Below are 24,961 nucleotides of genomic sequence, written 5' to 3' on the forward strand. Positions count from 1 at the left end.
GTTTTTAATATCAATTATACCTTAGTAAAGTTGGAGGGGGCAAGTCAAACATCAAGAATGGAGTCAGACTCTCTATTACAGGGAAGGTTAAAACCCCCTGCCCTTTCTTAGCCCAAAGAAGGCTCTGGCTGCTCCTTGGTATGAGCTCTGACAGAAAATCTTCAGCTAAAATTCATGTATGTAGCCTTCCTGAGTCATGTAAATGCAGCTAAATGCAGCATCAACAGGGTCCTTCAAGGCTTAGAAAGACTAATCAGAAAGGTACTTTACTCCTGCTTGATAAAAGGCAAAAGTTAGTTGCTGAGAGGTGGGACAAAGTCTTGGTCTATGGTGGTGGGCACACGAGTGGGTCCTGCTCAGCCTCCATGGTTGTGCCACGCCTGGGGAAGTGGCCCTGCGTGGACCAGAAAGTGATTTCTCAGAGCTCTGGTAATAGCTGTAGTAGTGACTTCTTAGGGAGTTGCCAGTGAGGGTGTCCAAGGACTTGGCTTTTTCCCGCTGTAGGGAAGGGCTCTGGAGCAGCTGCATGGGGACCTCAGCTTTCACCGCCATGCCCAGGCCTTGGCCTTCAGGGATAGCCTTGTCACCCTTACCCTCCACCATAGACTGCAAGAAATTCATGAGCACCTTCAGACCACCTTTGCTGCTTCACCTCCCTACTCTTTGTCCTTAGAAGAGAGACCTAGACTCCTAACCCACGTGACTCCGTGGGGTTGCTGTAACACTGCCCACCACAGCCAGAACCTCTTCTGCCTCAAGCCTACTGCTCTCCCACGTCTGCCATGGGCCAAGGGCTGGGGAGCAGTGAGGGCAGAAAGAGCTCTCACTTGGAGGGCGCTGGCCAGACTTACGTGGGAGAGAGGGCACTTCCTGGGTGTGACTCTTGGAAAGGGCAACGCTACTCATGACTCAAGAGTCACTCATGGCTGCAACAGAACTTGTAACCTAATCTGGCTTCTGCACGCCAGAAAGATTCCCTCAGCAGACAGAACATCCCACCTCAGTCAACACATACAACTGGGACAAGCTAGCTTTAATTCCTCTTCCTCAAGACAGTAGTGACCTTAATATACTCAGGATCCCGTGGATACATAATGGAGGGAGCTGGAGCTCAGAGAGGGTAAGTGTGGACTTCTGTGCCCTCCTGTTACTGATATGTGAGCGCCGGGGCCTTGGACCAGCTGAGCCATTTGTGTCATGACTAGTTTGGAGGGACCATTCCCATTCAGCTAATCTCATCCATCTCTTCTCAGTCTATCTCCATGGACCCATGTCAGGGTGTACAGCTTTTACTGAGGGCATGCTCTGCCTGGCAGCATGATGAAAGTACTGATAAAACTGTCTCCTGGACTGGACAAGCAGCAGGAAGTTGTGGGATGTGGACAAGAACAGACATAAGGAAGAGCCTTGAGTTTGGAAGGAGGCTGACCTGGATAGCTCAGGTACAAATGGGCACTATGCTGACCCCACTGATGTAGGTCCTGAAGGTGATCCCTTCAGATCATATCGAGGGGAGCTGAAGGGACTGGGATGCTTCAGCCTGAGGAAGCAGTCCACAAGACACCTCCCTCATGAAGTCTTTCCTGATTGCACCAGCCAGAAGTGACCTCTCCCTCCTCTGAACTTCATTTTATCTTTTTTTTCTACATAAAGTTTTCGGGCATTTTAGCCTCGTGATGACACAGCTCCATATTGGGTCTCTACCCATCAATGTGAATGTGATTCCCTAGGGCATGGTTCCCTAGAATCTTTTGAACTTTAGGTCTAGAGACATTTCAGCTCTAAATTTTTAAACCCAACTGTACTGACAGTTCCCTTTGTGTATCTCAAGTCATCTCACGCTCAATAGGTTCAACATTGAGCACCTAAGCCTGGTCTTCCTTGAGTGTCTCCCACCCTATAGTCAATGATGCATCCATGCTATCATCCTTGACATCTTTTTCTACCTCAAGTCCATAGCCAACCCATCAGTGAGTCTTGCCAATTTTATTTTTTAAATATCTCTTAATGACATTAGATTTACAAATATCTTTTACCTATTTATTTGCTCAAGATTTCTTCTTTTTCCCACTCCCTTATGTCTGTTATTTCTTCAAAGTGTTTATTTTTGCATTATAGGCTTGATTCCTTCCTTAATCCTTTTGAGCAGTTAGTCCACACATGTACCCTGATGTGGAAGTCTCCCCATGAATCAGTTTAGTATTTGCCCCAGCTTGGGTCTTTATAAGCGCCACCTGTTTTTAAGATAGCTTCTGGGCTCTGATTTCTAGCATGTAGTTAGAATTCACATCCACACCCACACACAATGAAGGCTTGGATTCCAATTTCTCACATCCCTCTCATGGAACAGGGCAGGTTGCAACCTCCATGCTGGTTTCCCATGACAGAAGACAGACATTTTCTTACCCTAATTCACCCAGCCTCTTATCTTTTTGCAGCATCCCTACAAGCTCAAGGCCACGCTTACACTTCACCCCCACTTACAGACGTGTAACATTGGCCTCTAAGGTATATTTCTGGTTCTGATAACCCACTGGGACACCAGAACTTCAAATTCCACTCAGCTCTTCAACACTGAGTTCCCTTTTGTTTCTGAACTTAAGTGGCATAATTAAAACATTTTAATTACATTTAATCAAGTTTTGTGTGTGGTTAGACTGTAAGGAGGAACTCCTGAGTCAGTTCATGTGTCTTCTCCTCTGGAGGATTCCAAAGTATTTTTTCCACTCCTGTAATCATTGCTCCCACACCCTCCAACACTTGGGGCTGAGACAGCCATGCTCAAGGCAGAGGCCAGAACCCCGCTGAGAATGTGCAAATCCGTGTTCATCTTTTGACTTCCAAAATAGGCAAGAGCCATATTTTATTGACAGAACAAAAGAGATTTGTGTGCTCCCAAACCAAGATTGTAGACTAAGAGAAGAGAGTTCATTTGGCAAGTCACAAACTAAAAAGATGCCAGGTAGGACATGAGGGCGGTTTTATATATCTTTCTGAAATTAAGTAATCATTAAAAATGCATAAAGGGGGCTTCCCTGGTAGTACAGTGGTTAAGAATCCGTCTGCCAATGCAGGGGACACAGGTTTGAGCCCTGGTCCGGGAAGATCCCACATGCCATGGAGCAACTAAGCCCGTGCACCACAACTCCTGAGTCTGTGCTCTAGAGCCCACGAGCCACAACTACTGAGCCCGCGAGCCACAACTGCTGAAGCCTGCATGCCTAGAGCCCGTGCTCCACAACAAGAGAAGCCACCGTGATGAGAAGCCCACGCACCGCAACGAAGAGTAGCCCCTGCTCGCCGCAACTAGAGATAGCCTGCATGCAGCAATGAAGACCCAATGCAGCCAAAAATAAAATAAATAAATTTATTTAAAACAAAATGCATAAAGGATGAGACTGTAATTAAAACTTAAACAGAATGTGACATGCCATTCCCTCGGGGCTCAACAGAAGAGGCTATGTGGCAGGGGTGAGGAACCAGCCAGGTGATAGGAATTCCAGATAAGATGAGCCGGAATGCAAAAGCAGAAGCAGCTTCGGTCCTACTTCCTTCTTCTTTGGGAGGGTAGTACCGCCTCCTAGGGAGTCATGTTTAGTAAACTGGGCCATGTGTGTTTGTGTGTTTGGGCTTTAAAGGGCCTCGAGAAGTGCTACAAGTTCCCCTTAGCTTGTGTTCCATGTTGGGGAGGTTCAGACGTTCTCGTGGGCTCCTATAGGGGACATGAAGTGCTGAGAGGGGCCATGGGCCAGAAGGTGCCTGAGTTCAGAAATAAGAAAGGTCAGAGTGCAGCGACCTCACTACAGAGGAGGCCGTGGCAGGGACCAAGGACGTCACCAGTGTCGCCCACACTAGCCCAAGACAAGCAGGAACAGACACATCAGCAGCAGATGCAGCAGAAGGTAGAGAGTGAGACCAAAAGACCAGGGCAGATTTCCTTGGCAAAGGCCCACAAGGATCACAGAGCACAGCAAAATAAACTGAGCTCTCTTCCCCACTCTACAGGGACAGGGAGTGAAGGAGGAGCAGTAGGGAAGATGGAAGGTGGAGGCAACAGGAAGGACCTTCCTTGACTCATCCTGTTGTGGAGATCTAGCACTTGGGTTCTCTGGGTATGGTAGCATTTAGGCTACTGGTTCTTTTTCTCATGGGACATTTTCATAGTTTCCTTGGATACCTCTCCTCTCCCATGCTGGGGATCTCACCCACCCTGTCACAGGTGACACTCTCAGAATGACCACCTATATTTTTCTCTATGGTTGCTGGTTTTGGCTGGTCCATTTCCACATGGACCAGCCAAGATTCTCTTTGTTGGGAATCTGTTGCCTCTCCAGATGCCCTTCTTGTCAAAGTTCTTTTAAGGCCCTACTTCTAGTTGATAAAAAGATGTTCATTTGACTCATCAATGCCTTTGCAATTTCTTCCCTATTGGCAGCCTACTACTATAGGCTGTTTCTGAAGCATTTTATCCCTTCAGTTTCTCAGGTATAAGTCAGACACTTGTCCAGTGCATCCCCAAGCTGCAGAGGACACACATCAAGTTCTCAGAATCGTCTCACTGAAGCCCCTATCACCATGTTGAGGTGAGAGGTAGGCACCCATCAGGTTAGAAAGGGACTCAAAGCCGTACAGCTCTCTCCAAATAAAATCTCTTTCTGCTTATCTCCAAATCCTAAACTTTGTATGTCTTCAGTTTGGGTGAGAGAGGGTTAAGATTCTCAAACCAGTTTTCAGAACCTTCTTTAAAAATTCTACCCATGGGAAGTATTTGCCCAAGAAGTTTCATTATACCCTCTGTGCTATGGAGATCGTTAAGGTTCTGGTAATGCATGTGGAGGGCAAGCAGGTGTGATTTCAGCCGTGTGTGGTGACAGTTGGGGGTACGGGTAGTGAAGAGAGTTGATAGACTGGCTTCCTTCCCTTCTCTAAAACTGAGATTCAGTATCACTTTCTCATTATATAATTTTGCAAACTATTTCACGTCTCTAGGCCTCAGTTTCTTTGGCTGTGAAATGCCCTGCCTTCCCAGCTGACTGCTCAGAAACTACATGATAGTGGGTGAGTAACATGCTCTACAAATACAATAATAAGCTTTTGTTCCCTCCTGCCCCAGAGCCTGTGCCCCTTTCCTAGATCCTGGCCGACTAAGTATCCATCACACCAGGATGGTGCAATGTCACCCTGGAGTGCAGGGCCACAGAGGACCTGAAGGTGACCTGGGTAAGCAAGGGCCTCCCCAGGGAGCTGGAACAGAGGAACACTGGGACCAAGCTCTGAGCCTGCCCCTAAGCCAGACTGACTCCAGCCTCACCTGTGTGGTCAACAACCATGTGGACCAGAAAACTACCACCTATAGACCTTGGGGAACTCTTTTGGGATTAAGAGCGTGCCTGGCAAAGTGAGTGTGCCCACCTCTGCGGACATTCATTTCCCAGGAGATTGGGGGTATGGTAGGTTGGTGCTCATCATTGTCAAGAAGTATGATTCCAACCTCCCCAGCCCTTGGGACAGTACCAGATGAGACGGGAATCAGAGATAAAAAAGGTTGGCATATGACCCAGGAAATTATGGGAGGAGGTACGACGGCTGTACCAGGCACTGATGTTTATCTCTGTTCTGCTCTAAATCCCACTTGAAGGGCCATTGAGTAGACAAGGAATCATATTTGTAATGAGCAAATAAGGAGAGGCAGGTTTTGACTCATGATATTAGAGGAGAGTTTTCTATAGTCAGTCATCCAAAACTGGAATAGATGCTTTGGGGCACAGTGACCTCATGTCACTGGTGGAGTGTAACTACAGGTAAAATCACTTGGTGGGTAGTTATAAAGCTCAGAATGGGGTCAGACTCCCTAGTGAGTTTTCTTCCAACATGGACATTCTTAGATTCTAGGAAAACTTCTTGGCAAAATCAGATTATTTTGAGCCCTAAAGTCCCAGTTTCTCCAGAACCATCAGCTGGAGTAGAGTGCCTTCTGTTGAGGTGATACACCACAGGGAGCATGGCCAGCCCAGGATCCATCACCCTGAAGCTTCTCACGCCCTCTCCGTTTCTGACCCAACAGAGACTACAACTCTATTCTTATTTCCATTATTGTGGACGATACTGGCAAAAGCTCTTCTGTTCCTCAGCCTCCTTGGGAAGCTGGAAATGGAGCTCACCAAGGAAAATCTCCAGCAGAAGAAGGGAAATTACAAGTGTCCAAGCAGCCTGGACAACTAGGTTGGGACTTTATTTCCTTTTTCATGCTTTGTCAAGTTTTCTGAATCATAAATGAATGCTTTCTATCTTCTGCCAAGTTAAAAAAAAATTTGCTAGCACAAAAATTATCTATTCTTTAAAGATGTGAGGAATTCACATTAGGCTTTGTGAATAGGCTTTGCCTCTTATGTCATCAAAGGAGAAAACACTTATGTAAGTTTTATAATATTTTCTATGTTCATTTTTTAAAGTTTATACACACATGTAGATCAATTTTATCAAATCATATTTTTCTAGAAATTGTCCATTTAATAAAGATTTAAAATTGAATAGACATTAATTATGCACTATATTCTCTTAAGAGTTTTTCTTGTTATTATTGTTGTTTGGCTGTTTTAAATATGAGAGGATCTTGCTGAAAGGGTAAGTGATAAATTAGGTGATGTTTCCAGCCCTGAGAGCCACAGAATTCCATTAACCAGTTTATAGCTTTTCTCTTTTAGTCTATTTGCAAAAGCTATTTGGTGGCTCACCTGGTGGCAGGTGGTGTATTGAGGGAGTGTCTTCACCCTCCACATCCTCTACTACAATTTGGAAATGACAGAAATAAGGGTAGATGTTTTGGAGGGATTTTTTTTTTACTTTTGGAGATTAAATAAAACACTATATATCTGGATCACGGGAGAGATATAGTAATTCCAGTTGAGATCAAGGCAAGTCTTAATCTCACATATGCACGTGACCAAAGAAAGAATGTCAATCAGAAGGATGGTTAATAAGAAATGCGGCGTAAAGGGAGATGAGTGACAGAGGCAAAGGAAGTGCTCCAACAGGCTGGCAGGAGAATCCCATGCCCCGGGCAGGTAAGTCCTACCACGGATATGGAGAGCTCAGATGAGAAGGCCACTGGGATCCATTCCGGCAGCATCTGCTTACCTGCCCTGACTCAGGGCTTCCCATGTGGTCCAGTGGTAACTCGGCTTCCAATGTGGCCTATCTTTGGGAAGAGGATGCCCTGGTCAAGCTAACAGGGATATCTAGCCCAGTTAGCAAGTGTACTTCTCACTGTAAATTAATAAATAAGCATTCTGGTTTTGTTTACCAGTGTCTTTTAACATTTATTATCAAGATTTTACATCCCCAAGGCAAAAGGGCAATGGATGAAATGGAGATTCTGGGTTTTGGCTAAGAATCTACATGTCAGACTCTGAACACATGGTGAACACATCAAAGTACAGTTGACCCTTGAACCAGATGAGTTTGAACTGCGCAGGTCCACATATATGCTGATTTTCTTCAACAGACGTGTACAACAGTACTGTATGATCCATGGATGTTTGAACCCGTGGAGGTGGAACTATGAATACAGGGGGCTGATTGTAAAGTTATATGTGAATTTTTGACTGCTCAGGGGGTGGGAGCCCCCTACGTTGTTCAAGAGTCAACTGTAATGCCAAACTGTAGGGCTTTGTCATTCACTCATTCCTTCACTCAATCAACATTTACTGGACTACATAACACACTAGCACACACTGAGAAACATCTTGGAAGACAAATTCACAGACTTTCTTTGCCATGTGCGTTCCCATTTGGATTTTATGAAGAGTTCATGTAGGCCCAAGGTTTCAGTTCTCAAGCCTGATCATGAATCAGAATCATCTATTGAGTTTTTAAAAAATATAGATGGTGCCCAGTTTCAGGATAGAGTCCAAGTATCTGTTCCTGAAAGCTCTCCAGTTGATCTAATGAACAGCCCAGATTGTAAGCCATTCCCGGGGAGTATCCATTTGGATCAATCAGACCACTTTGCCTGTACTATATAGACAGATCTACACATATTGGGGGTTATTTCAATAAAGATCCTGAAGGCATCAATCAATACAAAAGAAAGTGAAAAATAAGCATAAGTACGTTAACTGGTTTAGATGATAAACTTCCTGTTGGTGTATATGTGGCTTTATCTATCTGAAGCACAGCTCTGATCATGTCACTGTCCTGCTAAAAATTTTTAATAGGTAATTTTTTTGATTAGTGTTATAAAGAAACTGATGATACAGAAAAAGAGACCGCAGAAGATAACCATTGTTAACTTCTTAACCTACTAGCTTTTAGACTATTTTATGCCCACATAAACATATTTATATATATTTACAATATAGGATAACACTATGCATGTTCCATAACTCATTTAATATTTCATGGGCAACTTTCCATTCAAATATATAAAGATGTAATTTGTAACTTATTCTCCTTATTACATAAATAGTATTCCTTCATGTGGAGAGAGTATACTTTATTTAATTGGTATACAGTGGTCAAGAGCTTTAGAATCCAACTCCAAGATTTCAATTCCAGCTCTGCCACCTATTAGTTATGTAACCTTGAGTAAGTTCATTGATTTATCAGTGTTGCAGTTTCCTGGGAATAATAATGGTATTTGCATAATAGGACTGCATTTTATACTTTGAGGCCTCAATACCTACCTGTCTTTAAACTACAGCCCAGAATAAATGTACCCTGTCACACAGCCTTGTGAAAGTACTATGGAGAAAAATACACCATGGAGGAGAGAGGAGAGCACCAGGAAGTGTTTGCGGTTTTATATAGGGAGGTCAGGGTGGGTCTTGCTGAAGAGTTAACATCTGTACAGAGACCTGAAGGAGGTGAGGGGACGAGACATGTGGATATCTAGAGGGAGAGAATTCTAGAGAGCAAAGGCCTTGAGGAAGGAGCATGCATGTAGTATTGAAGGAATGGCAAGGAGCCCAGTGTCCTAGAGGGGATTAGGAAGGAGGGGAGCATGGGAGATGAGGTCAGCTGATACAGGGCCTTCCAGATAAAGTGGGCCCATGGGGTAGTTCTGAGCTAACGAGTAATGTGACACAACTTAGGTTCTGAAAAGATAAATCTGGGTGATATTGTGAAAATAGACATTAAAGGATTAAAGACAAAAGTAGGAGACGCGGAGGCTACTGCAGTAATCCAGGTGAGAAATGATGACCCTATTGGACTAGGGAGGTGGTGAGAGGTATTTTATTATAAGTATAATTTTTTCATATAGGTATATGAAAATAAGTATTTGAATATATATAGAATGAAAAGATATCAGTATTTTCTAAGAGAGATAGAGGGTGGGGTGTGAGCAAAATAATGAAGTCAAGGATGACACCAAGGTTTTGTGGCCAGAAAAAATGGAAGGATTGAGGTGACATTTGGAGGGATCAGAAATTGTATAGGAAGCATGTTTGGGGAGTTTGAATTTAGATATGTCAAGATGGAGATGCTTGTTATACACGCAAGTGGAGATGTCAAGTAAACAGTTGGATATTTACAATGTGGAGTCCAGGGGAGAGATCACATCTTTAAGTCCCTTTTGCCACATAAGGTCATGTAGTCATGGGATTACTGCATGGCCATAACATCAAAAAGAAATGAGTGTAGACAGTGAAGAGATGTGGTCTGGGTGGTCTGGGTATGAACCCTGGGTTATTCCAAAATTTAGAAGTTGGAGATATCGGAAAGATACTGATAAAGGAAATTAAGGAGCAACCACCCAGTAGGAGGAAAATAATGTGAATAATGAATGCAAAGTGAAAACAGTGTTTCCAGAAAATATAGGTCCACTGCGGCTGAGAAGTTATGGGAAATGAGGATTGAGAATTGACCACTGGATTTAACAACATGAAGTTCCCTGGTGACTGGACAAAAGCAGACTCAACAAAGAGGTAGGGGCAATGGATGACAAGAGACAATTCAAGAGAGAAAGAAATTTCTTCAAGTAAAGTATACAAATGGTCAATATGCTCATGAAAACATGTTCATCATGAATCATTTGAGACATGCAATTCATAACCACAATGAGATACCACTTCACCAGCACTAGGATGGCAACAATCAAAAAATAACGAGTTGGAGATGATGTGGAGAAATTCTCATACATTGCTGGTGGAAATGTAAAAATGGTGCAGCTGCAGGTGTAAGATGGGAATGAAAGAATAAGAGGAGAATGGAGTACAAGAAGCTTTATGAAGGATAACCCAATGGAAGACGGTAACTTGTTGGATGTCTGGGATGATAGAGAGAAAGGAATCACAGTGTGTGAAATTATTATCCCCTGATATGCCTACATCACTTACACTTGGGAGAACTTCTGTAGGGTACTTAACATCTCTGGATTTTAATTTTCCATTTGTACATTGAGGATATCTGCCTCACATAATTGTTGAATGAAGTTATGAATAACAATGGAAAAGGAAGTTGGCTTGAGAACAGGGATGCTGAAATCCACAATACACATTGAATGAGAGGAAGTAACTCCCACAAGACCCAAGAGGAAGAAGCATCTCTGCTTTTTTTTTTTTTTTTTTTGCAATACGCTGGCCTCTCACTGTTGTGGCCTCTTCCGTTGCAGAGCACAGGTTCCGGACGTGCAGGCTCAGTGGCCATGGCTCACAGACCCAGTTGCTCTGCAGCATGTGGGATCCTTCTGGACCGGGGCACGAACCCGTGTCCCCTGCATTGGCAGGTGGACTCTCAACCACTGTGCCACCAGGGAAGCCCCAAAGCATCTCTGCTTTGAATGTCTCATCTGAGCCAGAGGGCAGGGTCTCTCAGTCCATGTCTCCCACCCATATCTCCTACCCCACTGTCCACTTAAGGGACAGTTTCTCTTTCAACCACCAACTGCTCCATCCATCATCAGGATGAACTCATTCCAAGTTGGGGCACCTGAGTCAGAAGACCGGGATCCTTGGAAGAGGAACAAATGGAGGATATTCTCCTCCGAATACTCCAGGATTAGGAGGTCTTCAGTGACCATGTGGCAAAGGATAAGATATGAATGCTGGAATTGTCCAGTGTTGGATTTAAGGCTTTGCTCTGCCACCAACTATTTTGGGACATTGGTTACTTGTCCTGCAAAATGGGGATAAGTAATACCTACCCTAGAGAGTTCTTATAAGAGTAAGAAGAAATGATCTTTATAAAATGCCTGGGACAAAACCTGGTTCATGATAGACTTGGAAAGTCAAGTTCCCTTCCTCTTTCATTTTTTTTCCTCTTCTGCTTTAGGTGGGGGGGAGGGGTCAATGGGTGGTCACATCTTACAGTGCTTCTGGACTGATGGGCACTGATACCCAGCCATGACCGGTCACCTGGGATGCCAGTGAGAGATGTCATCTTTTTCCTTCTCAGCCTTCTGTTCAGCCTGAGCAGAAAGAGGTTAGAAAGAGCCTTATTATGGAAACTCTGCTCCTCTCTTATTCATGCACCATCTAGCGGGATCCTAGCATAACGTTCAGTCCTTTAGCCCAGAACTTGGCTTTCTGAGGTCAGAAGTGAAGCAGCTGAGCTTGCTGAGCTGGGAGGGGAACCAAGAGACCCAGGAATCTAGGCCAGCAGACAAAGAACCACAGATCATAGTATCAGAGTGAGTCCATTTCTGATTCAAGAGCTGGGACTCAAGGCAGAAGGCGGAGGCTTTGAGGAGGTGAGGACCCCCAGGGAGAGGAGAAGCTTCCCACAATACAGTGCAGGCTACATTAGGTCCTCAGGCAACGTGAAGCTGGATGTGGGTTGGGGAAACCAGGCAGTGTCATTGGAGTTCATCATGTCCTCTTTGCTTCCTTGTGGAGTCACTACCAGAAAGACCTTCAGCAGCCTCTGTGCTCTGGGTCTTGTCTGCTCCCAACTCTCTGTGGGAGTTGGGAGTAAGGGTAGCTCAGACACTTCACAGAGAGAGGTGCTTGTCTCCTTGGCACCGGCCCCCTAAAGCCCCAACGCCCTCCTGAGGGAGCCCCAGGTGAGGCTAGCAGGGAAGACTCATGACCAACCCAAAGCAAACCTACGGCAGGGGCCTTGATTATGTCCAAGTTGTCTGAAAAGGACAGATGTGGGAGAAGAGACTATTTTCAAACCTATGGGAACATGTAGAACATGTGACTTGGAAGGGGGTTTTGGGCTGGAATGGTAGGATTCCAACACACAGGGATGGGAGGAAGGGATAGGGAAAGGGAGCCGCCATTTCAGGCAGAGGGATGTGAGTGAGCAAAGAGGAGGCCGACCTAGGATCTGAGGCCAGCGCGGCCGTGGGGTGCTGAGGGTCAGTAGAGGAGGCAGGAGAGGGTTGGCTCAGACCTTCCTACAAGCCTCACCCCTCACCCCTCATAGCAGCCTCATCAAGGGGAGGTGGAAGAGGCACACTGCACTTCCATTCTAATGACCAAGTTCCCCTACCCCAGACAAGGAAGGGCTGAGGCTGCTTTCCTAAGAACACAAGTCCCAACTTGGGTCCCTCTCTGAGAAACAGAAGTCTCAGAAGGTCCAGAAACAGTACAATTTCCTTTTCCCACTCTGCAAGAGGTGGATTTAAGGTCTATGAGCTGAAGCTGAGGTTAGTACTAGTGGTCAGAGAAAAGGGCTGTGGCCCAATGTATAATATACACTGGATACTCCCCCAACATACACACAGACACACACACAAACACACCGCTCGACACAAACCTTTTGCCCTATACAGGGTGCAAAGGAAGCCTCAGGCCAGCCCTCTGTGGGATCCCACCTACCCATGCTGCCTCCACGGACCCCCAACTCAGTTTCCAGCATCAAGGTCCTAACCCCTTCCTCTGCGGCGTGGTCAATATCTTCTACGCAGTCCCCATGCCTGGGCTGTGTTCTCAGAAAGACATATACCAGCCACACAGCAGAGGCTGTGGGAATTATCATGTGCAGGAAGGTTCTCTTTGGGAAGCTTCAGGAGGGGAGTGGTCAGGATATGAGTTAATGATGGAAAAAGAGCCCTCATCTTGCAGGGTGAGGATCCTGAGTGGGAAGGCAGCTTGGAGAGGTGACAGGGGATACGACAAGGCCATGTATGCCCAGGGAGTTGAGGGCAGGAGGGTCAAAGTAACACAGACCAGGGCAGCTGGAGCTGGACCAGGGCTGAGAGATGCAGGTGTCTGCAAGGATCAAGCTCCGAGTGGAGGTGCCCTAGGAGTTCCAGTTCTCCTATCTCCTCCAATTAAATTATCTTCATGGCTTCACTTTCTGGCTTATGGACCTCACTGTAGACAGTATTAACAGGCTCCTTTTCTTCTAAATGTCGCTCACCAATACCCTAGGAATGCAAGACAGAGAGTTCCTAGAACAGCTGAGAGAGGCCCCAGAGGGACCCACATGGAACCAATGCTGCTGACATGAGTTGCACGTGAATTCCCCCAAAGCGCCCAGCACTGCACTGGTCCCAGTTATAAATTTTCTCAGTAAATACCACTGACCACCTGGAAAGAGTTAAAGAGACAGCGGGGCCAGGAAAGGCAGATGACTGGGTTGACAGGCCCAGACCCAGGTGAGGACGGACCCAGGAGAGCCCAGACTGGGCACAGCTCCCAGCTCTCACCTTGCGTGTGACCTTTCGAGACTCCTGCTGGCTCAGCTCTGCGTACTGGATGCCACTATCATTGTCCCTGTGGTCCTCCAGCAATTCTGTACCTGAGTCATACACAGAGTGGAGCTTGAACCTGGGCCTTGAAAACCCTTACGCTCCCCCACTGTTATGAACCCCAAGGCCAAGGCCACACCCACCATTCCCTCTGCAGAGAGATTCCTTGAGCAGCAACATGCAGAAGGAAAGGAGCCAAGGGTCCAGTGGGGGAGGGGAGGTATCAGGGCAGGAGGGAGAAGTGCAACCTGCCTCTTCCAGTCTCCATTTTCTTCTTCTTCCCACGTGTCTTCCAAAGGTACAGTCCTCCTCCAAGGATCAACAGCACAGCCACGACAGCCCCTAGGATGCCTGGCAGGGGGTCAGCAATGACCTGTCCTTGTGAATCTGTTTCCCTCACACAGAGAGAATGAAGAAAGTTAAGGCAAGACAGAACCTAAAATACCCATTGCCAAGGGGAGATAGAGAGAGAGCAGGTGAAGAGCTCTGAAGGATCCAGGTTCAGAAGCTGAAGAGGGTGGAGCATGTCAGGTTCATCCATTCAACCAGGTCCTGAGCTCCTGCTTGGTGCCAGGGGTACTGCGATGAGCAAGATGGGGTCACCCGGGGGGGAAGACTGAGAAAATACCAAAGTCTGCCAGCCAGAGGGACTGCAGTGCAATAGAGGTTTACACCTTGTACACATGTCTTCAGGGAGGGCCTCCCAGAGGAGGTGATGCGTAAACTGAGTCTTGAGGGAGGAATAGGAGTTAACTAGATATTCAGCATGGGCACAGAATTCCAGGAAGGAGGGGCACCACATTTGAGAAATGACTGTGCCAAATCGCCAGCCCTGGGAGCTGCCATCATCCCACTGCAGCAGGGAGGAGCCAGGTGAGGAGGATCAGAGGGAGAAGAGTCTCTTTCCAGAGGACTTTTTTTTTTTTTTTTTTGCGGTACGCGGGCCTTTCACTGTTGCGGCCTCTCCCGTTGTGGAGCACAGACTCCGGACGTGCAGGCTCAGTGGCCATGGCTCACGGGCCCAGCCACTCCACGGCACGTGGGATCTTCCCGGACTGGGGCACGAACCCGTGTCCCCTGCATCGGCAGGTGGACTCCCAACCACTGCGCCACCAGGGAAGCCCTCCAGAGGGTTTTGTGGGTCATGCTGAGCACTGAACTTTATCTGAGACTCCAGGATGGGGCTGAGGGGAGGGTAATGTGGGATTTTAAGTGATGCTGACACATCAGTTCCTCCCAGCAGCTCATGGGGGTTGGGTGAGAGGGGCAAGACTACACTCAGGATACCGGCTCACTCATTCATTCAATGAAATCCTGAACTGTGAGCAAACAGTGCCAGGAGCTTTGCTTGGTACATGAATTCAAAGGAGAACAAGACATGACCTCTGCCCTCAAGGTGTTCCAGGCTACAGCGGAGACAAACCCATAAACAGCATTGCTATTTAGTGTGGGGTGGCTACGGACTGCTCCTTAAAGGGGATGATGCTTGAGGGCAGGACAGTTACAGCACCTGCAGGGCCCTGTGCCACATGAGATTGAGACACCCTTGTTCAAACTTTATTAATATCAGAACTATAACCAACCACAGGATCCTGTGTTACTGTGCTGGTCGCATACCCATGACCTGAGGGAAATCCTTGAACAGGAATAAGCAAGGAAGTGAAGGACTCTTTTTTTTTTTTTTTTTTTTTTTGCGGTACGCAGGCCTCTCACTGCTGTGGCCTCTCCCATTGAGGAGCACAAGCTCCGGACGCGCAGGCTCAGCCGCCATGGCTCACGGGCCCAGCCGCTCCGCGGCACGTGGGATCTTCCCGGACCGGGAGACCGGGGCACGAACTCATGTCCCCTGCATCGGCAGGCGGACTCTCAACCACTGTGCCACCAGGGAAGCCCGGAAGTGAAGGACTCTTGACTTGGGATGGCTGATGGTAGAGGAAACAGCATTTCCAGAGGCTCAGAAGCTTATAATAGCAGAACACATTCAGGAGCTCCAAGCAAACAATTCCGTGCGAAGTGTATGAGGTAAGAAACATGGGCAGAGGAGCATCTGAGCCCTGAATCCTACAGGGAGCCAGTGGGTCATACTCCTACAGATGACACAGATCAATTTCAAAATCCAATTTCTTTTCAAAAGATTACAGTGGACACACTATGGATAATGGATGAGGTGGGGGAAGTACTGGAAAGCTATTGCCCTGGACCAGCTCTGACACTGCACTACAGCGTATGGGAAGGAAAGAGATGCCCAGCAGGCAGGCAGATAGGCACAGGCAGCAGGGAGCATGGGTCAGGGGAGGTGTGGGCCCTCAGGGAAATACATCTCTAGGGAACACCTCTGCGGGCTACAGCCCTAGTTCTCCTCACCTCCCCCATCCCACCCCTGCTTTCCCTCCAGGACCAGCTGGGACTGGGAGCTGCTCATCTGGAGCTAGGTGGACAAGATTTGCATCAAAAACAAATCCCTGGGCTTCCCTGGTGGCGCAGTGGTTGAGAGTCCGCCTGCCGATGCAGGGGACACGGGTTCGTGCCCCGGTCCGGGAAGATCTCACATGCCGCGGAGCGGCTGGGCCCGTGAGCCATGGCCGCTGAGCCTGCGTGTCCGGAGCCTGTGCTCCGCAACGGGAGAGGCCGCAACAGTGAGAGGCCCGCGTACCGCAAAAAAAAAAAAACAACTCCAAAACACAAAAAAACAAATCCCTTGTTTCTTAGGGGAAAAAAGAGGGGGTGGAGAGGCGGGCATGGATGTGACAATTAAAAGCAGAGATGAGTTTTCTGTACCTCCCAGACTCCTGTATGGGGTGACCCGATGGAAAGTGGTGCTCATAACATAGTGGGGAGAAAAGCCCAGAACCCTCACCCCAGTGCAGCTGAGCTCCGAGAATGCCCCTCCCCTCTGGCAGGTACACTCACCATGGACACAGACTTCCCCAAGGTCTAAGGTGGCAGTTTTCTGGTCCACCTGGTTGCTGACCACACAGGTGAAGCTGGCACTGGGCTGCCTCAGGGGCAGGTTCACAGGCAGGGTCCAGGAGTTGGGGGCTGGTCCCAGTGTCACGCTCTGCTCCAGCTCCCTGGGGAGGCCCTTGCTCTGCCAGGTCACCTTCAGGTCCTCTGTGGCCCCTGAGGCTCTGCACTCCAGGGTGCCATTGCACCAGCCTGGTGTGATGGACAGTAACTTGAACAGGATCTGGGGAAGGGGCACCGGCTCTAGGGTAAGAGGGACAAAAGAATGGAGCCTCACATGAGTGGAGAACAATACAGTCTGCACATTCTCATCCATCATCTCATTGAAACCCTGGCATCCTCCCTTTAATGATGGTGAATGCATTTTACAAGTAAAACACAATTTGCTCAATACTTACTACATAGCAAGTGACAATAAAGAAGGGAGACACTGAGTTAAGTCCTATGATATTTCACTAGATTGAGCAAGCCTTAAAAATCTCCAACAAGAAAATAAAACCTGGATACCACCTACCCAAGGCACATTATTTCTAAGAAAATGGGGTTTCCTCTGGAAGGGGAAGAAGTCTGGGATAGAAAAGCTAGTCCCAGATCAGGACTTGCCCTCTTCTGCTCAGATAATGCCTGGGTTTGCATAACCCGTAGAGAAGGAGGACATCTGGCCAGCAATGGGAGCCCAGAGAAAGGCCCTGTGCTCCCAACAGTGGAGACATTTGCGGGAGATGCGGTGGTAGCAACTAGGAATGACGAGTCTGAGTCTGGTTAGAATATGCCGCTGAACTTGAGAAGTGACATATTGATAACTTGGTCTTAGAAATCACACGGGGACCTAAAGCTATAACAGCCACTCTCTCACAGCAGGTATTTTCCTATGCAGACAGGGACTTTAGGGAAAGAAAGTGTTGGCTAAGTGAGGTTCTTTGGAAGTGTTGCAGTATAACCTTTCTCCCACGTCTATCGAGGCTTCTAGGCTTCTAGAGCTGGATTTGTGGAGTCTGCGAGTGAGGCTGGCCTTGGGCTGCTGACTAAAAGGAGAGGAGGCACTAACTACGTGGGTTTATGAATTGTGGTAGGTGAATAATGGACCCCAAATACGTCCACGTCGATCCTCAGAACTTGTGAATATGTTAGGTTACATGGCAGAATGGAATTAAGGTAACAGGTAGAATTTAGGTTGCTAATCAGTTGACTTTAAAATAAGGAGATTGTTCTGACTACCTGGATGGGACCAATGTAATCACAAGCGTCCCTGAACGTGGAAGAAGGAAGAAGAGGAAGGAGGTTAGAGGGATAAGAATGTGAGAAGAATTGGTCCCACTATGGCCAGGTAATGTAAGCAACCACTAGAAGGTAGAAAAGACAAATAAATGAATCTCCTGGAAACTCTAGAAAGGAACACAGCCCTGCCAGCACCTCGACATGGGCCCAGTGAGACCCGTATTTGACTTCTGACCTACAGCACAGTGAGATCCTAAATTTGTGTTTTATGAAGCATCTAAATTATAGCAATTTGTTCTAGTAGCAGTAGACAACCAATACACAAATGAAGTAAATCTAGACCTATAAAGTACAACAATTGTTTCGGCAATATCATTTCCCCAAATTTCCATTCTCCTCTCCCAAAATACTGAAGTGGTTTATCCCTGCTGTGAATCTCAGCTCTGCTCACCATTTGCAGTAAACCCACTTACCCTCATTGCAGAGGAGAAAATAGAATCTGAAGGCTGGTGTCTGGAAGGAATCTTGAAAAATGGGACCTGTGTGAAACTCGTAGCACAAAAGAAGGAGGTAAGCCATGGCATGGGGTCAGATGCTGTCACTTACCATAGACGGTAAGGGGGAAAACTTGGTTACGTTCTATTCCTCCAGTGAAGCTGGCTCGAGCCCGGTACAGTCCACTGTCCTCAGAGGTCAGGTTCTCAATCTTCAGGGACAAGATGCTGGGCACATGGACCCTCTGCTGATACTTGTCCTGGAGGCTGACCCAAGTGGGAGCGTCTGCTTCGGCACCGACTCGCAGCAGGACTCTGTAATTTGAGTCAGGGCCAAAGCCCCATGTGACCTCCTCCAGGTGAGCTTCTTGCTTCCTGGTCACGTTAAACGATACAGAACCTCCTCGGACCCTGTGCAGAGGAACATGGACTCCAGAATCCTGAACTCCAGAGCCATGTGTCCCAGAACTCTTGACCCCAGGGCAGCAGACGCCTAGGGCATTGGAAACAGGAAATGTATTTTGGTTTTCAGTAACAATAAAGGAGAAAACCACAAAACCCATCTTTTAAATGAAATTCATCCAATATACTCCCTTGATTCTTAGGAGGAAGCCTAGTAAAATGAATCTGAAGCAATTCTAGAATTAAGTCCTGGCTCTAGTGAATTGTAACCTTGAACAGGTTACTTAAACTTGCTAACCTGCAGTTTCCTCACCTGCTTCATAATGACAGTATAAACTGAATGAGATCATGGATCAAAAGCACCTGGCAGGGGCTTCCCTGGTGGTGCAGTTGTTAAGAATCTGCCTGCCAATGCAGGGGACATGGGTTCGAGCCCTGGTCCGGGAAGATCTCACATGCCGCGGAGCAACTAAGCCCGTGTGCCGCAACTACTGAGCCTGCGCTCTAGAGCCCGTGAGCCACAACTACTGAGTCTGTGTGCCACAACTACTGAAGCCCGCATGCCTAGAGCCCGGGCTCCGCAACAAGAGAAGCCACCGCAATGAGAAGCCCGCGCACCGCAAGGAAGAGCAGCCCCCCCTCGCTGCAACTAGAGAAAGCCCACGCGCAGCAACGAAGACCCAACACAGCCAAAAATAAAATAAATAAATTTATCAAAAAAAAAAAAGCACCTAGCAGAGTTTCTGTCAAACCAAATTCATAACTGTAGGAGGAGCTTCTTAAGTGTCTCCTCACATTCACATCCTTGTGTAATGCCCTCCCCTAGAGCGTGGGCTGCACCTAGTGACTGGCTTCTAAGGAATGGACCACAGCAGACTTGATGAATGTCACTCAGTGACACTAGGTTATAGGAGACTGTGACTTCCCTCTTGCTCTCTCTCTCCTTCACTCCCTCTCTTGCTCGCTCTGAGAAACCCAGCTGCCGTGTTGTCAGCTGTCCTAAGGAGAGGCCCACATGACAAGGAACCGAGGGAGCCTCTGGCCAACATCCAGGGAGGAACAGGGACCCTCAGTCCAGCAGCCACAGGAACTGCCTCCCATCGGCAATCACATGAGTAGGCTTGGAAGCACATTCTGCCCAGCTGACCCTGAGCTGATGCAGCCCCAGCCAAGACCTTGATTTCAGTCTGGGAGACCCTGAGCCAGAGGACCCAGCTGAACAGCTCCTCCGTTTTGACCCACAGAAACTGTGAGACTGTGCCTGGTGGTGTTTTAGGTACTGAGTTGTGGGGTGACAGATTACACAGCAGTAGATAGCTAATACAGATATGAAGGCTGCTCTCTTCCCTGTTCCTTCTAGGCAGTGTAGTAGGCAGGACAGGCTAGGCTGTGCTGCATAACAAACAGTTACAATACCTCAGGGTCTTAGAACAAGGGGAGTTTATATCCCCCACCACGGGTTCCATGAGAGAGTGAGGAGGGTGTCCTGTCACACGTGGCAGAGGTTCCACCTCCTTGTGGCTGCACCCGTGGAACCCACAGCATCCTCACAGGCTCCCAGCCCCGCAGCAGGGAGGGGAGACAGGAGAATCACACAGGGGGTTTCACTGCATCTGTCCAGAAGCAGCATGATCCCTGCTCTTGCTTTGTGGCCAGCATTTGTCACAAGGCTCTGGCTAACTGCCAGGGACTAGAACATGAGGGGAAGCATGATCATTTAGTGAGCTCTGCTGTCCCCGCCACCAAGACAGCACTTCCCTAGCCAGGCCCCAAGAGGCCGCATTAGGCCTTCCTTGGTCATTTTCCTGCAGAACTGTGACCAGTGGGCACATTCGCCTCAGGGCCACCTCCTCCAGAGCCCACCCTCCCGCTTCAGACACAGACCGCAGGGACCCAATACCCTCTTTCCTTCCTGGGGACCAAGGTAGGACAGAACAGGACCAGGGAAAGTGTCTTATCCTGAAAAGATGATCAATCTGCTTCTTCCACCAGGTCAGGATCCATCTGCCTGGGTTGGCCTCTGGTTTCCAAGGTCCCAATCCTCTCTCCAATTCAATAAATCCTCATTATTTCAGGCCTGCCTCCCTCCTGCTGTACTTATTCCCATTCCTGGCTCTCAATGGAAGCAGAGAATAGCTCGTGCCAGCGTTCATATGCACAAGTATTTCAGATATTTCTTTGTATTTATTTAATCACTAAGTCACTTAACCAGGCATCTCCTCCAGGTCAGGTCTTAGGGGGGATCTCCCCAGGCCCCTCCTGTCACAGAGAAGGAGGCGCCCCAGGGGGTGAACTTGTCCTGGGTCACACAGGGCGGAGCCACACCTGGAGCCAGGGCTCCTGTCTCCCAGCCCAGTGCTTCTCCCCTGCAGGAGTGCCCATCACCTCCCCCACTCTGTCCCTGTCCTCCCCAGGAGCTCCCCTGCCAGCACTGCTCTCTCATCACCAGGATCAGAGCAGTTCCTGGAGGCTCATCCTCCAACTTGCCTCTCCTAGGAAAGGGGAAGCAAGTACTTAGAGGGGTTTAGCAGGACAAGGACTTCTGGCCAGCTGAGAGGGTTAGACAGCAGCCTAACCAGACTCCCCACTTGCTGGAAAGGAGGGAACCAGGGAGAGAAGGGGCTCAGCCTTCAGGCTGCAGGGAGGACCCACCCAGAAGGGAATGGTGAGCCCAGCTGCGCGGAAGATGGAAGGAGACGTAGAAAGAGGAAGGCGGCAAGAGCTGTGATCTACAAAAGATCTAATCCTGAAGAAGAAAATAAAGCCGGGGGGTGTGGTTACAAACAAGACAGAATAAAAGTTTATGTAAATAATACAAAATTTAACACTTACAAATCAACTTAAAATTTTGTCCATTTCCCTCCTCTCTCTCTCCCTCTCTCTCTCTCTCTTATGTAATCTTCCAACCCCAGAGCCTACGGAGAAAACTCTAAATAACAGAACATATTTTCCAGTTATGTAAAATTGAAGAGGAGGCCTACATTTTACTGTAGACATAAATTTAACTTGTTAAAAAAGAGGTCATGATTTACAAAGCTCATTCTTATTTCAAGACATCTGTTTATAAAAGTTCTCTAATTCATTAAATTTCATATAACTCCTGCAAGTTTATTTAGTGGCTGGGTTACTAAAACAAAAAATTAAAACAATAAAAGCTTTCTAACTTTCTCCAGAATTCATAATTCACTGGGTATTAGTATTTCCTCATTAGTTTTTACTTAATTTCCTTCTACATAATCATATAATCTCCCAGGAAGTCCTGTATGTGATTACGGTGTTGTCCAGTCTTCATTTCATTTTCACTTAACTCTCTATTGTTTCTACTTCCATTTCTCTTCTCCCGAAGTCCACTCCCTTCTGGAGCCTGCATTACCAGTCTACTGTTCCTTCTGTAGTTTCTCCATGTTCTTTCTACAAGTGGGTATACAGAAACCCTTAAATTTTAGAGGCTGCTGTTCCTTTTAACAAAGCAGAATTGCACTGTATTCAACATCTTTCATCTTGCTCAAGAAACCCAGACTAGAGTTGCTTCCTCCATCTCAGACGCAGGGTTCTGGTTGGCCCCCTCCCCCATAGGACAACTGTACAGGCTGCCAGTTCCCCTCTGAGTCCAGACCAGGGGAGCTTCATTCCCCAGCCCTTCCACACCAAGGAGCAGGTTTCTTTGTCTCCCTCCCTCTTCCCAGGCAGCTCCATGCTCTCCCAGCCTCTCTGTTATTGCACAGAAGCAGCCTCACCTCCCTGGAAATGTTTCCCTAATGCAGCCAAGGCTGCCTGAGCACGGGGGTCCCAGGCTCGCCACAACCAAAAGGCCATTTTGTTTTTCTGTTCACCCCAGGGCTCTAAACCAAATGCACTGTATTTGCTAAATAATTACAGAGCTGTTTTGTCTTTTTGTTCACCAAAGACTTTAGACGTGGACAGGGGACATTGCCTCCCTGCTCCCCCCAAAGGCCCTCCCTCCCAGCAGCCCGGGCCACTCACTGAGGAGTAGGCTGGTGAATCCCAGGAGCCGGGAGGCCCAGCAGAGATGGGGGTCTTCTGAGCAGGGCCCCATCACAGGCTGCCTGCCCGCCTGTGCAGCTGTGGAAGAAAGGTCTAGGAGGAGGGGCAGGAGAGAAGGGAAGCGTCACTCAGAGGGACACTTAGGCTCTTCCCCACCCCTAGGGCGGGGCTAGCATGATTATGCTCTGGGTTGACAGCCCACCAGCCTGTAGTAAGCCACTCAGATGTTTCCTATTACTATCCCCAGCACTTACAGTAGGACCTCAATAAACAAGTGCAGAATAAATGCACAAACAACTTCACTACTGGAGACGCCCCATCCCTGTGGTCACACCAGCTTGTTCGTCTCACACTCCCCACACTAGCACTCACTATAACTCCCTTACCTGTTTCCCTGGGGTTAGGCTGAGCCGCTCATCAGTGTCTGCCTATGATTGGGCACAGAAGTCATGCTATTTCAGCCAGGGTAGGCTGGGCCTCTGCTGCCTTGGGTGCTGTCTCCTCCGTCTTTACACTGTTTAATGAGTTTGGTTTTCCATAAACTTCAAATGTCAGTTGCTTAAGTAAGAAGCAAAGCTCTTAAGTAAGAACAAAGCTCTTTGGGGGAAGTGTCAACTCCCCATATCACAAATGCAAATATTGGCATTTACTGCTTGTACCCTTCTGGCTTTCCAGCTGCCCCTAGTGTTACTTATTCTCCCTACACACAGGGCAAAGCCAGACCCCACGGTATCTGATAGGCTCTTGTCTGCCTCCTTCCTACCATTTCCCTTTAAGCCTCTGCCAGGCCTGCTCCTGCTATCACAGAGGGGCAGGAATAGATATCTACACACCCCTCCTGGCCACAGCCTCAGCTGCCTCAGACCCACTCCCACCTACTGAGGCTCGGGCTCTGGCCTCTTCTCACCAGACTGAATACCCCACAACATCGGAGAACTCTTGGGCCCACACCGTAGGGGACCAGCACCATGTGCCTAACTCCTGGGCAGTGCCTCCTTCTCATCCCCACTGAGACTTCCCCCTCCGCTGCCCCAAGGCTGAGGAGCCCCATGCAGGACTGGCCCCATGACCATGCACTCAACATAGTCATGGCACTGTATATTAAACCCATTTTATGGATGTGAAAACTGAGACCAAGCGAGGCAGTGTAATCTGCAAAAGGTCATACGGTGAATCAAGCGTAGGGTCTGGGCTCTCGACAACAAACTCTAGAAAAAAAACCCCAACAACACAGCCACTGTCCCATCCCACTGTGTGGCCTTATGCAAGTCACCTGAGTCCATTCTGTGCTCCTTAAATTGCTCTGCTGAATCCCAGACAAGAGAATATCCAAGGCTGGCTTATTCCCTCCAACCTCCTCTAGTAATGGGGAAATTACTGCAAAAGGTAATGAGTCCTGTGGTCAGAAACTTCTTGTCTGGGCTCAAAATCCAGGCAACTCACCCACTGGTCACTCTCAGAGTGATGGGGAGCAAGTTTCATATTCTCGCTCTCCCATGTCCTATAAGTCCTCTTGTGTTAGTCCTCTTGTGTTTGGGTCTGTAAATCATCTGCTCAGGATTTGGGGAAGGAGGAGGAGCCTAGAGAGAGGGAAACAGCAATGCAGCTACAGGCCAGGGGCACTGGAAGAGAGACAGACAGTAAACATTCCATGCTGGCAGAACACCAGGGACATTTTGTTTTTGTTTTTTTTTTTTGCAATACGTGGGCCTCTCACTGTTGTGGCCTCTCCCGTTGCGGAGCACAGGCTCTGGACGCGCAGGCCCAGCGGCCATGGCTCACGGGCCCAGCCGCTCTGCGGCATGTGAGATCTTCCCGGACACGTGAGATCTTCCCGGACCGGGTCACGAACTCGTGTCCCCTGCATCGGCAGGTGGACTCTCAACCACTGCACCACCAGGGAAATCTCTTAAGGCAGCATCTCAGCCACCTTGTGCAGCTGCAAACGTAAATCATCATCAACACCCCCAGCCTGTCTACCTCTTTCAAATTGACAAAGCATTTTCATCTATGAGAGACAGATAGATATTATTACAATTATCTTCCCATTTTACAGATGTAGAAACTGAGGATCCAAAGAGGTTAATGAATAAACCCAATATGTAGTAGAGCCTGGCCTGGGACCAGGTCCCTGTCCTTTCATACCAATGGTCTTTCCAGATCCAAGTCCCTCTCAGTGCAGTGAATCTCCCACACAAGATAGTTTCAGACCTTGAGAAGCCACATGAAAGGGGGAGGC

General features: G+C 48.0%; 1 protein-coding gene across 4 annotated transcripts; it reads right to left on the bottom strand.

Annotated features, from left to right (window-relative positions):
* Positions 1 to 2,232: 2,232 nt before the first annotated feature.
* On the bottom strand, positions 2,233 to 24,546 carry LOC307185606 (CD48 antigen-like). 4 transcript variants are annotated; one of them, XM_079919902.1, is made up of 7 exons: positions 23,996 to 24,546; positions 22,702 to 22,815; positions 18,428 to 18,808; positions 16,550 to 16,846; positions 13,892 to 13,990; positions 13,598 to 13,689; positions 2,233 to 13,315 (listed from the first exon to the last, which is right to left on the bottom strand). In XM_079919902.1, the coding sequence occupies exons 1-7, from the start codon at positions 24,003 to 24,005 to the stop codon at positions 13,220 to 13,222; spliced, it is 1,089 nt and encodes a 362-aa protein (XP_079776028.1). In that variant the 5' UTR covers positions 24,006 to 24,546; the 3' UTR covers positions 2,233 to 13,219. The 4 variants fall into 4 exon arrangements, with proteins under 4 accessions (XP_079776028.1, XP_079776027.1, XP_079776030.1 ...); XM_079919901.1 differs by having other exon boundaries at positions 13,892 to 14,026; positions 23,996 to 24,543; XM_079919904.1 differs by having other exon boundaries at positions 13,892 to 14,026; positions 24,166 to 24,541.
* Positions 24,547 to 24,961: the final 415 nt, after the last annotated feature.

The sequence above is a fragment of the Stenella coeruleoalba genome (assembly GCF_951394435.1).
Source record: "Stenella coeruleoalba genome assembly, chromosome: 1".
In the NCBI taxonomy this organism is placed as follows: Eukaryota; Metazoa; Chordata; class Mammalia; order Artiodactyla; family Delphinidae; genus Stenella; species Stenella coeruleoalba.